The following is a 14,102-nucleotide window of genomic DNA, read 5'->3' on the forward strand; positions in this document are numbered from 1 at the left end:
GACGATGATAAAAATAGCCTTACTGTTGCATTTAACTCTATATTAGATTCTGTTGGTTTCTGTCAGAGTGTAAATAAACCAACCCACTGCTATAATCACACTCTCGACCTTGTTCTGACTTATGGTATTGAAATTGAGCAACTATTAGTCGAACCGCATAATCCTGCTTTATCCGACCATTTCTTAGTAACTTTTGAAGTACTGTTACTAGACTACAAAGCATTAGCCAAAAGCTCCTGCAGCAGAAACCTATCTGTTAGTGCTATAGCCAAATTTAAGGAAGAGATTCCACCAATACTTAACTCGATAGCATGTCTGCATGTAGGGGAGGAAACTTATACAAAATGTACACCACCCCAAATTGATCATGTTGTTGATAGTGCTACAGATGCGCTGCGTATAAAATTAGACTCTGTTGCTCCTTTGAAAAAGAAGAAAATAAAACAACATAGATTAGCTCCATGGCATAATGCCGAAACCCGCAAAATAAAGCAAAAGTCGAGACAACTTGAAAGGATATGGCGTTCCACTAAACTTGAAGAATCTCGTTTAATTTGGCATATTACTCTCAATGAATATAAGAAAGCACTGCGTAAAGCGAGAGCAGCCTACTACTCTTCATTAATAGAGGAGAATAAGAATAATGCAATATTTCTTTTCAGCACTGTAGCCAGGCTGACAGAGAGCCACAGCTCGACTGAGCCTTCTATTCCCATAGCACTCAGTAGTAATGATTTTATGTGCTTTTTTAACGATAAAATTGTTACTCTTAGAAACAAAATCAATGACCTCTTGCCTTTGACCAGTATAGTATTATCAACAGCTCCCGGAAACGTAAGTTCTAATATTACACTAGATAGTAAACTAGAATGCTTTTCAGCCATAAACCTTGAACAATTAAATTCAATGATTCTCTCTTCTAAACCATCAACGTGTGTTCTTAAAAAGCACAACCTCGATCCAGAGGTTTTTGCCAACTATAGACCTATTTCTAATCTTCCGTTCCTCTCAAAGATTCTTGAGAAAGCAGTCGCAAAACAGCTGTGTGATTACTTAAAAAACTATGATTTATTTGAAGATTTTCAGTCTGGCTTTAGAACACAACATAGCACAGAGACAGCTCTGGTTAAAGTCACAAATGACCTTCTAATAGCCTCTGACAAGGGACTTGTCTCTATTCTTGTCTTGCTCGATCTTAGTGCTGCATTTGATACCATGGACCATGATATCCTATTGCAAAGACTAGAGCACTTAGTTGGCATACAGGGAACTGCTTTAGGCTGGTTTAGGTCCCATCTATCTGAACGCTCTCAGTTTGTACGTGTCAACGATGAATCTTCCATGCAAACCAAAGTTAGCCATGGAGTGCCACAGGGCTCAGTGCTTGGACCTATTTTGTTCACACTATACAGTGGGGCAAAAAAGTATTTAGTCAGCCACCAATTGTGCAAGTTTTCCTACTTGAAAAGATGAAAGAGGCCTGTCATTTTCGTCCTTGGTATACCTCAACTATGAGAGACAAAATGAGAAAAAGAAATCCAGAAAATCACATTGTCTGATTTTTAAAGACTTTATTTGCAAATTATGGTGGAAAATAAGTATTTGGTCACCTACAAACAAACAAGATTTCTGGCTCTCACAGACCTATAACTTCTTCTTTAAGAGCCTCCTCTGTCCTCCACTTGTTAACTGTAATAATGGCACCTGTTTGAACTCGTTATCAGTATAAAAGACACCTGTCCACAACCTCAAATAGTCACACTCCAAACTCCACTATGGCCAAGACCAAAGAGCTGTCAAAGGACACCAGAAACAAAATTGTAGACCTGCACCAGGCTGGGAAGACTGAATCTGCAATAGGTAAGCAGCTTGGTGTGAAAAAATCAACTGTGGGAGCAATTATTAGAAAATGGAAGACATTCAAGACCACTGATAATCTCCCTCGATCTGGGGCTCCATGCAAGATCTCACCCCGTGGGGTCAAAATGATCACAAGAACCGTGAGCAAAAATGCCAGAACCACACGGGGGGACCTAGTCAATGACCTGCAGAGAGCTGGGACAAAAGTAACAAAGGCTACCATCAGTAACACACTACGCCGCCAGGGACTCAAATCCTGCAGTGCCAGACGTGTCCCCCTGCTTAAGCCAGTACATGTCCAGGCCCGTCTGAAGTTTGCTAGAGAGCATTTAGATGATCCAGAAGAGGATTGAGAGAATGTCATATGGTCAGAAGAAACCAAAATAGAACTTTTTGGTAAAAACTCAACTAGACGTGTTTGGAGGAGAAAGAATGCTGAGTTGCATCCAAAGAACACCATACCTACTGTGAAACATGGGGGTGGAAACATCATGCTTTGGGGTGGTTTTTCTGCAAAGGGACCAGGACGACTGATCCGTGTAAAGGAAAGAATGAATAGGGCCATGTATCGTGAGATTTTGAGTGACAACCTCCTTCCATCAGCAAGGGCATTGAAGATGAAACGTGGCTGGGTCTTTCAGCATGACAATGATCCCAAACACACCGCCCGGGCAACGAAGGAGTGGTTTCGTAAGAAGCATTTCAAGGTCCTGGAGTGGCCTAGCCAGTCTCCAGATCTCAACCCCATAGAAAATATTTGGAGGGAGTTGAAAGTCTGTGTTGCCCAGCGAAAGCCCCAAAACATCAGATGAGATCTGCATGGAGGAATGGGCCAAAATACCAGCAACAGTGTGTGAAAACCTTGTGAAGACTTACAGAAAACGTTTGACCTCTGTCATTGCCAACAAAGGGTATATAACAAAGTATTGAGATGAACTTTTGTTATTGACCAAATACTTATTCTCCACCATAATTTGCAAATCAATTCTTTAAAAATCAGACAATGTGATTTTCTGGATTCTTTTTCTTCTCATTTTGTCTCTCATAGTTGAGGTATACCTAGGATGAAAATTACAGGCCTCTCATCTTTTTAAGTGGGAGAACTTGCACAATTGTTGGCTGACTAAATACTTTTTTGCCCCACTGTATATGCCTCCGTTAGGCAATATTATAAGGAATCATTCTGTAAACTTTCATTGCTATGCGGATGATACTCAACTATATTTATCAATCAAGCCTGATGAAATTAATCATCTAAATAAAATTCAAGACTGCCTCAAGGACTTAAAAACGTGGATGACCTCACATTTTTTGATGTTAAACACGACCAAAACTGAAGTTATTGTACTTGGCCCGAAGAATCTACGAAACAAATTATCTAAAGATATACTAACTATGGATGGCATTAATTTGGCCTCCAGTGAGACTGTAAGGAATCTTGGTGTTATATTTGATCAGGATTTATCCTTTAACACCCACATTAAATCAATTTCAAGGACCGCCTACTTCCATCTACGTAACATTGCAAAAATCAGGCATATCTTGCCTCAAAACGATGCAGAGAAACTAGTCCATGCATTTGTTACTTCAAGGCTGGATTATTGTAACTCCTTATTATCAGGGTGTACCAAGAAGTCAGTCAAGTCGCTTCTGTTGATTCAAAATGCTGCAGCTCGTGTACTAACCAGAGTTAGGAAAACGGACCACATTACTCCTGTTCTGGCTGCCTTACACTGGCTCCCTATAGAACACAGGATAGAATTTAAAATTCTTCTTCTCACCTACAAAGCCCTTAATGGGCAGGCGCCATCTTACCTTAAAGAACTCATTATACCCTACTGTCCTACTAGGGCAATGCGTTCCAAGAATGCAGGGTTGTTGGTTGTTCCTAGAGTCTCTAAAAGTACATTGGGAGCCAGAGCCTTTTCTTATCAAGCTCCACTTTTGTGGAATCAGCTTCCAGTTTGTGTTCGGGCGGCAGACACCCTATCCGTTTTTAAGAGTGCGCTTAAGACCTTCCTTTTTGATAAAGCTTATAGTTAGGGCTGATTAGATTCAGCCCCTAGTTTTGCTGATATAGGCTTAGTTTGTCGGGGGACATCGTACTTCTTCCTTCTCTTTGTCTATACCTGTGTACTCTCATGTTCCGATTAAGGCGAGACACTACAGGTGAATAGGGTAATTTTTTTAACTTAAAGATATCAGCTAGAAATTTCTCCAGTTAATTACTTACAATAAGGCAATTGTTTTTTGTATTACAAGTTTTCAGAAATAGCATGTTTAAATATGCAAATTAGCCATAATCTCATTAAATATGCGCATATTTTAACACATTTCAGGAAACGAATTTTTTTTATTGGATAAAGCCAGGTTCAAAATTCTTGTTTCATTTTGTTGTCATATTAGAATTGAAGGCTTTTACAGAAGGGATTTTTTATATCTCTTTTTATCACTAAATAAATCAGAAAATACTGTCAACAGCCCTAAAATATCAATTTTCGCCATGTTTTTAGGTATAAAATGTTATATAATTCAGGCTATGAATGATAAATGAACAAACCCTTCTGTAAAAGCCTTCAGAATATGGATAGGAATATAACTGGAAGGTTTGGTGTGTCTACGTGCTACTGAAGTGGACATTTTGTGCTCAGAGTAGGAGAAAAAACTCATTTTGAGAAAACGACCTTTAAAGATATGTATTGTCAAATTCCATATTTGTTTTATTGGAAGACACTATTTTCAGACACAATATCTAATCTAATACTTACAACAACAACAATATAGAACATATAAAACACAATACAACTGAAAACTGAGTAACACAGTATGTACCTGATGAACAAAACCACAGTAACACACACACACTACGACCACAGTAACACACGCACTGCAGAACTGCCATCCTAGTCCATGCCTGCTACATAAGTAGGCCCCTCCTGCATCTCCTGCTGATGTCTTTTCACCTTTTTTGCTGTGCTTAGACTCTTGCGCCTATATTTCAAACTAGCAGATGTAATGGCCTCAGCTTTTGAAATTCTCAGCAAATCACTTTGTCTCATTGCGCTGACAGTAACAGCTGTGCTCTGGATCCACAACTTCTCCATAACAGCCAGCATGGCAGAGGCACCTTCATTAAAGGTGGAGATGGCCATACTTGCAGCTGCCTCAACCCTGCTTTTCCCCACAAAGACCGTTTTTGGACACCGCGCCCATATCACAGAGTTGAGGCACTCATTGGCATTTTGAGTACCTCCATGCTGCATTCTCTGGAGCAGGCTGTCACTTGACATGCGGTGGTACACAGGGATAAGCTTCTCCCCCACCTCTCGCTTTAAAAAGTTTCCAGCATGTTCTTTGTGGCTACCAGGTGTTTCCCCATTATCCTCTGCTTTCCTATACCAACACCAAGAGGGATTGCACCTGGTGTGTAAGGGGCTGTCATCAGTAGACATGCCGTGGAGGAGACCTGCCCATATTTCTCCCTTCATTTTATCGATTGAACCCTGGTTGTTGAGAATTGCCCCCCTGTAATAATTTTGCAAAGTTTTGCATTTCTTTGCAGTCAGCTTCCCTACACCCTTCCCTCCTAACTTTTTCTGTGAACTCATTTTTCTGAGTGCTGTACCCATTCGCTTGTGGGCATGATTAATGCACTCTAATTTCACCACTTCATGCCCAGGGTATGGGTTCAGTGCAACCACCTCCCTAAATGCTGCGCTATCCCCATCTGACAACATCTCTGTGTACCGCACCTGGTGGCGATTCACAGACCTGGCCCACATCCTCTTGGCTGACTCCTGCTCCATTGCCTTGCTTGACCCTGCAAAGTTTCTTGCACAATCACTATGTGTCTGTCGCCAACTGTCATACTCCTCTTCTGTAATCTTTTGCTCTTGCTTGGCATTTCCCTTTAGAGCACAAGCATGGCAATAGGATGATAGGATTTCATAGTCTATCACCAATCCAGTAAGGATGTCAATGCACACACCGATCCCATAATGGGATGTGAAGCCTCGCTTTTGCCATGTGCCATCAAATGACACGCTGATGTTTATAACTGCCTCTGCATCCTCCCTCAGCAACTCTGCAACATCTGGGTCCACATCTGCATAAGCCTGCCTGACCTGCTCCCTTGTCCTGTGAAGTGACTCCAGGCCTCTCTCTATTTCTGCCACTAATAAGAGAAAAAAATAAGTCAACTGAATATCCTGATAAGTTATACTCTGAATTCAATAGTTCAAGTTTTCTTGGTCTCAATCCTGTTTCTATACCTGTCACTCTCTTGTCATGTCTCTGATAGGTTTTGAGATGAAGTGCAGGAATCCCCAACACTTTGCTTATTTTCTTCAGAGCTGCATAGCCCAAGCCTAACTCGTGCGCTAAGAGCACCATTCTCACATTCACATCAAAAGCAACATCCTTCCTGGTTTCGTCTTGAAGACGTGTAGATGTGTACACACTTTTGCGGTACCCACCATCACACAGACTGCACTCTAAAATTAAGCTGCTACAGAAACCATGGTTTTGCGGATCGATGTTAACTTTGAGCCCTGTCCCTGCGCAATTTGGGCAAATCAACCCACTGAGCAGTTCATTCAGCCGCGCTACATGTATTATCAGCCACTGCTGTGTGGCGCTATCTAAACCCTCCTGCTCTTTGGGTGACAGCTTGCGCATTGACGCACTAAGTGAAGGTTTTTCAGGTTCGGGGTCATTTGTTTTGTCTTCTACCTTGCTACGTGCAAGTGACAATTGTTGTCCTCTTCTCTTTGAACGATTTTTTCGCGGATGTTTCGGCATTTTGAGATTTAAATTTTCAGCGCAAATATAAACAAGGAAGTGTCATGGCGCACCACGTGACGCATCTGAACCAATCACGTTGTCAGAAATTGACACCAGCCAATAAGATTCCGTTCTTTGGTCAGATGACCCCTTTGTACTTTCACGATTGGCTGCTGATACAAAGGAAATGACCATATTTGGATCCGATGAGATTGTGCAGGAGAACCTGAGCTTTCCAACGGTACCTCTCATGACATGGAGCAAACAGCGGTCACGGCACTTTATGTTACGTTAGATTGCTAACTTTTGGTGAATTTAGGAGAAATCTACCGACGGAAATAGACAAACTATAGTAAAATAAACACCTAAATGTGTATTTTGTACGTTTTCCTTCCAAAAGCCTGAAAGAAAAACATCTTATTGAATCAAAATAGCACAAAATCTCAAAATTGACATGGGCATGAAAAACGATGTTTTTGCCTGCCGTGTCTCGCCTTAACCCAGCTTCCCCAAATTTCTTTCTTTTTGGTGTCTATATACACCGGGATCCAGAGTCATGGATGATCCTGCGGTCCTGTGTCATGGATCGCGAGTCCTGGATCTTGAGTCGTGGCTGTGGTCCTGGATCATAAGTCCTGGATGGATATCCTCGTGGATTCATCTTCCTATTATACACACATGCATTTCCAAACATTTGGACTACCTATGTTGCAAATGTATTATCTTTTCAATTTACACACGGCATCTATTGCACGTCTGTCCGTCCTGGGAGAGAGACCCCTCCTCTGTTGCTCTCCCTGAGGTTTCTCCCATTTTTCCCTTTAAACTGTGGGTTTTCTCTGGAAGTTTTTCCTTGTACGATGTGAGGGTCTAAGGACAGAGGGTGTCGTATTGTCATACTGATATTCTGTACAAACTGTGAAGTCCACTGAGACAAAGGTAACATTTGTGATATTGGGCTATTTAAATAAACATTGATTGATTGATTGATTGATTGACAGACAAGAAGAGTGTGTGACAGACAAGAAGAGTGTGTGACAGACAAGGAGAGTGTGTGACAGACAAGAAGAGTGTGTGACAGGCAAGGAGAGTGTGTGACAGGCAAGGAGAGTGTGTGACAGACAAGAAGAGTGTGTGACAGACAAGAAGAGTGTGTGACAGACAAGAAGAGTGTTTGACAGACAAGAAGAGTCAATTTTAATATCTAACCCTTTATATATACAGTCTATGTGTCTATCACTTAATGTGGAGAAAGAGATGTCCTGTATGGGTTGATTGTGCGTTGATCTGTTGCTAATGCCTCGGGGTTCCGGTGGGTATGTAAACAAATGCATAATGCTGCACTATACTTTGTGGCCTCACCCAGTTGCACAGCGACGCTTATTGTTTAGGTGTCTTTTAATAAGCAGGTAGTCCTATCATTAGCTAGAACTAGCTAGATCTGATCAATATGGACATAAACGTGAGTAAATTCTAATCTGACGGGAGAGAGAGATCAGCTGCTGCTGACGAGTCGACACGCAGCTCTGCATGATCCCATGCAGCGGTGAGCGGACTAAACACACACTTCAGGTTAGAATATCACACGTAGCTATTTTAATTACCTCTCAAACTACCGTAACTAGTTATAGATATGTTTATTTTTACAGATCCGCGAGCTGCATGATACTGGCGGGCTGTCAGGAGAGGGAGAGAGCGCTCCGTTTATTATTCCTGTGTTATTGTAAGTTACTGTACACTTTTGAATAGTTAATCTACTATAATTAGTTTGTTTAATATCATATACATTTGTTTTAAAGCACAATAAATAGCAAAGAACACCTTTGACCGGCACTTTTCTCATTTTGTCCGGAAGATTTAAACTTTAACGGACATGTTGACCGGCAACGGGAACTCTGTGTGGTGGAGAGGATTTGTAGAAAAGGAAAATCATGACATAAGTCTGTAACACCCTAGTTCTACTATTTAAAGTGGCTTAGTTGGAAAAAGTCTTATATACATATATTGCTTTAACGTTTGTGCCCTTACTTGGTATCATCAGCCACTTCCACCTCTGCGTTGGCTGTGATTGGTGCGTTGGAGTGTCCTGCAGTGGGGTCGTCTGTATTCAGCTCCCCATTGGTTGAACTCATCACCTGGAGTTGAGAAGTAAAAGAGAGTAATGAGTACAGGTGGCCGAAAGTCCCATAACAGAGGGATCAAATAAACACTGTTTGAGTGTGAAAACAACAAGTTCTCTGTACACTGACGAAACAAAACAATGGTTTAGCAATTCAAAGCCATCTTCTTATTTCTTTGCACAAATTCCAGCCCAGATCCTCTCAGGCCATCAGTTTCCTGCTGTCCATCCTCACAAAAGGGAAATGTTTTCAGATGTAGCCAGCCTAATGTGGACGTTGTCTGAATAGTCCATAAGGGCTGTGACCTCCAGGAAGGCATTTAAAACATTGATATTGCTGCCATGCAAAAAAGCTGCAAGTTCACTTAATGCCTTATAACAAAAAGCAATGACTACTCTTGGGACTGGACATGATTGGTTCTAACAGCTCTGACATCACATACATGCTCATACAGCGGGTTACTATTCATTTCAACATTTCACACATCTCCATTTCTAGTTGTATTTCCCATGCATTTAGTGCACCTGGAATGTCAACTTTAATACAAAATGTAAGGACCGCCCACTTAATGCCAATAGAGTAGTGCAGGAATGAGTCTTAACCCTCGAAATGAGTTAGCATTTCAGCACTTTGGGGCGCGTCTCAACGTCACATCTATAAAAAAAAAAGCAAACGCAAATAAAAGAAGATTTAGAACAATGTTTACTTAACTTTGCCTTTAAAACCAGGCAAAGTTGATGATAAAAGAATGATCAAAATATAAGACGATATGTAGCCTCATATCACAACCAATCAAATATCCATAATATCGCCAAGCCCTAGTTCTGACATGCTGAGCCTTATTATAGGCAGTCAATGTCATGCTCTGTCTTCCTGGTGAGAGATATCCGGGTGTGCATGTGTTACACACCACTTTCTACTGGATTCATTACATTCTCCCCCCACTCTTCTTCTTCATGTTGCTGTGGGCTGCATTCATTTGACACAACACTGTACAGTAGAAATACATTTTGAAATGTTGCCACTTGATTGCAGTAGTTTCTTTTATTTTGCATATTGACTGGCTAATGTGCCGTTTGATTTGTGTTTTACAGCTGTATTTGTCTGCCTGTATTGTCTGTGTTTGATCCGTTTTAACTTTGTTCATGCTGCCCTTCTTGGCCAGGTCACTTCTGGAAAAGAGATTGGAATCTCAATGAGTCTTTAACCTGGTTAAATATAAATAAAACCTTTTCGAAAAATAAACACGTTTTCACACTGCCACAAAATGAGATTGCTTTGTTTGTGGGAATGTTGCAAAAGGTGACAGATTTGAAGTGGCTACAGCTGCTCTCCATACTCAGGCCTTAGCTACCCTGGTTGATCAATCAAACAGCATACACGTTTTCTTGCCGGTCAATTAACTGTAGTCTGCTGAACACAAACAAAGGCTTCGTTTACAAACCTGACGCTGCTTCTGGAAAAGTACAAATTCCTACAAGACAACAGCTGTGTGATTCTACCTTGATCATTTCAGCTAACATAAGAAACCTACCATTGCCTCAGTGCATTGAGTGGTGCAGGAATGAGTCATAAAACCCAGAAGAAAGTTAGCATTTAAGCACTTCCAGTTCACCTGTCTGCACGTTTTTAGTAAGATGACAGGAAAATACATTAGGGAGTACCTCACTGATGAATGTCTGAAGCTTCAATGTGTCCTAAAAAAGTGAGGCTACTAAACATCAAGCAGCAGAACATTAGCCACCTTTAGCTTAGCGCTGGTGAAGGGCAGCAGTGTGAAGGTGATGTACTTTGTACAGAGCCTACTGTTAGCTTTTAAATTATTTGATTATATTTACGCTTAAGAAATAGGGGAGACCAACCCTGCTGAACAAAATGTGTAAGTATCATAAACATGTGTTGGCCAAAGATCATATGTTACAATTCCATCACTTTTTTTTAGGGAGCCCTAGGGATGTTAACGTCTTGGTTTTTCTACACAAAGACGTCCTCACTGCACCATCGCTATTAAAAAAAAACATCAAGTTAGTAAGCATTGAGATAGATTTGGAAATACTCTCTGCTCTGTCAGCATAGATGCCAGACCTGCTGTCCTCTTACAGAAAGTCTCCAGTATCTAATGTGAAAAACAAACTGATAGTTTGGAAATAATTGTGACATTCCCTAATTGATGCTTTGCTATGAGAGGATTAGGGACACGTGAGAAACAGTTTTTGGGACGTGACCAAAAATATTATGAACATTTTTTTTATAATTTATTTCGAGGATTTATTTTTTAATCTCAGAATTCTGAGAATTGTTCTCATAAATCTGAAAAAAAAATCAGAACTCAACCTTTTTTTTTTTTTACTTTTGGTCACGTCCCCAAAAAAAAGGTTCTCATGTGGCCCTAATGATTCCATGATTTGCAAACCTTACATGGATACATGAAGGGTTTTTGATTTCTACAACCATAGTCCCATGTGAGGAAACAGCATTGGGGTGAGCCCTGCTCTGTCTTGGAGAAGGTCATGCAGGCGGACAGATACAGGTTGGCAGACAGACAAGAAGCCAGCAGGGCTAACCCTTCCTCTCAGTACCTGGACGGACCCGCCCAGCCTATCAGCAGTGAGATGGGAGCCCAGCAGCTCTCGATTGGTCACTGGAGTGGGCTGCGACTCACTGCCTTTCCCCTCTGGAGACTAGAGGAGACAGGAAGCCCAATCGCAGGAGAAACCACACAGGAGAGGGAGGGAAAAGGTGAAGAGTACAAATAAAATGGAAGAAGAGGCCCGCCGTGGAAAAGAGGAACAGTCATGATAGAAGGAAGGCGAGGGAGAAGTGGGAAGACGAGCAGACGGAAAAGAGGAGTGGGCGGTGTGAGGAAAAAAAAAAGAACGAGGAAAGAGAAAATAAATAGTGAGTTCAGAGTCAGTATTTGGTGGAGGGTGTGCAGTACAGTGAGAGTGCAAAGGAGACTATAGATCCCCACGCAGAAGGGCTATTTTCTTTGCTGCCTCACCTCACCTGCCCCAAAGGCCTGCAGTGTAACTACAGACGCCTTTTGAAACGTTGACCGATGGGCATCTGTGTGTGTGTGAATGCAAAAGAAGGAGGCATGCAAAGATAATGATAAGGAGACACAATTTGTTCTGCTTCAAATGGATTGGAATTGTCAGCCACACAGGTTATTTGAAAACAGACACATTGGAATGCTAAGAGTTATATTATAGCTGAATCAGGATTTGCCTGTTTTTTCTTATCTATTGTAGATGTTTAGAAACATAAAAAATGTGTTATTTATTTCATTCTTCAATACACCTTACCTGATAGGAGAAACAAATTATTCACTCATCAGATAGACCACAATTAACTCCTATATCTGCCTGCATTCTTACCCATAAGACCCACCATTTAGTGCATTTGTTCATTATTTGAGATTTCCACCTTCTCAGAGCATAATAGATTGTAGTTTGAGTATGAACTCATATAGTTCTGTTCTGCTGATGGGCTGCTGTTAGCTGAATACAGAAGTCTTTTAGGAGAGTTCACTGACACTCTGCACCCGAGCTGAGAGCGTCGTTTCAGTCAACTGACACGGGTCGTGCTTCTCCCCATTCCCCCCCCCCTCTACTTCCATGGCAGTCAGTGTTGTGGTTAAGTCATTTAAGAACCTGTTTATGTTCCAACCTGCCCTGCTGCTGCATCCCTCGGGTTACAATAGGGAAGGAAAAAACTTGCCGTTATTTAACTGAAATCAGGTGAATTTAGTGTTAGGGGCCGGACGTATATAATATACACTAAATGTTCTTTTTAGATTTTACTGGCCAAAGTGTATTTGGGTCGAACGTATGAATATTTATATGGACTAGTTTTGTCGCGATTCTGCATTATTCTTTGATGAAATACAACAAAAACTAACATTTCATACTGTTTGACATAACATATACAGAAACTGGATTTCTTTCAACACTTGAACACAAAAAGGGTCCCACAAGTTGTTCTCTTTAGTGGAACAGAGCAACAACTTGTGTGCATTCTTCAAAAGTAAAACACCTTCCACAAATGCAAAAAAACAGAATTGGAAACTCAAGAAAATATTTGAGACAAATGTATCTCCCTAAAAAACACCAAAGCAATAAGAAGCTATCCTGAACCTAACATCAGGCACAACATATGTTCTGTGCTGCTGATCCAGTCTGACTACAGCTGTGATGGTGGCTGAAGAAGAAAACAAGAATCTTTACCACCACCTGAGCTCAGTGTGTTCAAGCCCTTCTGTTAAACACTGTCCACACACATCTACTGTCCACTTTTGATTGGACCAAACAAGAAGAACGTTCAACCAATGTTTAATAATGGCAATTTAGCTTTACTCATTTTTAGGGAGGAAGGCAGCATGCGGCCAGCAGAGTGCGGCTGGTTCAGAGATGGGAAGCCAGTCTAGAGACAAACTCATGGATTTGCTCTTGCTATCTGCGGCTGAAAGGTCAAAGAAGAACTCAGGAGATCCCACTAAACTTAGGCTATATCATTATGATATTATTAATGTGTGTCTGCTATCGTTATAAAGGAGTCGTGGGGTGGCATTATCTCGATTCCATTGCACCATGTATCAAGAGAAGTATTTTCATACTTCTGTACTCACATGTGCTATTTTCAGTGCGTGCCAATTAAAAGAACAGCAACATGTACTAGGCTGCCCCTCAGATCCTTTGTTTCACTCAGTTAGCAACCTAACTGAGTTGCGTGTGTGTTCAGAGTGTGTACCTGGTTTTTGGTCTGCGGTGCTTTCTCTCGGCTACTCGTTTGAAGTGGAGTCTCACTGGCCACTGGACCAATAGGAGTGGGCTAAACACAGGAGGTGGGGGTTAACATCAGATCGAAGTAATAAAATACACATTCAGTGACATGACATTTCATTTTCTGGACTTTATATTCTATTACTGATTTTGTGCAGTTATTTCCAACCTTCTTTGCTCTGAGGTGGCCACTTAAACCAAGGAGGGATTTTTGCTTTTTACATTGTTTCATCCTACTCAGTAATTCATGACAAATTCAATTATAAAGACAACCTCAAAAACAATCATTTTGTGAAAATCTGAGGAATATCTAAAAAAAAGGTGAATGTGTCTGTTGACCCCTCAGGTTTACTAAGGTTGGGAACCCTGGATCTAATGGATAATACTGTTAAATCAACTATTTTACCATTCAAAACTAATTAACACTCACATTTAAACATCACCACTAAACTCATATCACATTATTTGAAATACAAAAATGTAAACATTGTTTCTGCTGACCTCCGTCAATTGAGTCTATTCAGATTAAAGGTAATTGTATACATGCAATGGAACATTT

At 40.9% G+C, this 14,102-nt stretch overlaps 1 protein-coding gene across 4 annotated transcripts in view; it reads right to left on the bottom strand.

Annotated features, from left to right (window-relative positions):
- LOC307018895 (casein kinase I) overlaps positions 1 to 14,102 on the bottom strand; it is a 29,593-nt gene that overhangs the window by 2,909 nt on the left and 12,582 nt on the right. For 2 of the 4 annotated variants that reach the window (XM_079649395.1, XM_079649394.1), the window contains exons 9-11: positions 13,512 to 13,592; positions 11,342 to 11,443; positions 8,671 to 8,777 (exon numbers count right to left, since the gene is read on the bottom strand). In XM_079649395.1, coding sequence (XP_079505521.1) covers positions 8,671 to 8,777; positions 11,342 to 11,443; positions 13,512 to 13,592 — 290 coding nt within the window. The remainder of the gene's footprint in view (positions 1 to 8,670; positions 8,778 to 11,341; positions 11,444 to 13,511; positions 13,593 to 14,102) is intronic. The other 2 variants (XM_079649397.1, XM_079649396.1) reach the window with 1 other exon arrangement.

The sequence above is a fragment of the Notothenia rossii genome (genome assembly GCF_949606895.1).
Source record: "Notothenia rossii genome assembly, chromosome: 9".
Taxonomy (NCBI): Eukaryota; Metazoa; Chordata; class Actinopteri; order Perciformes; family Nototheniidae; genus Notothenia; species Notothenia rossii.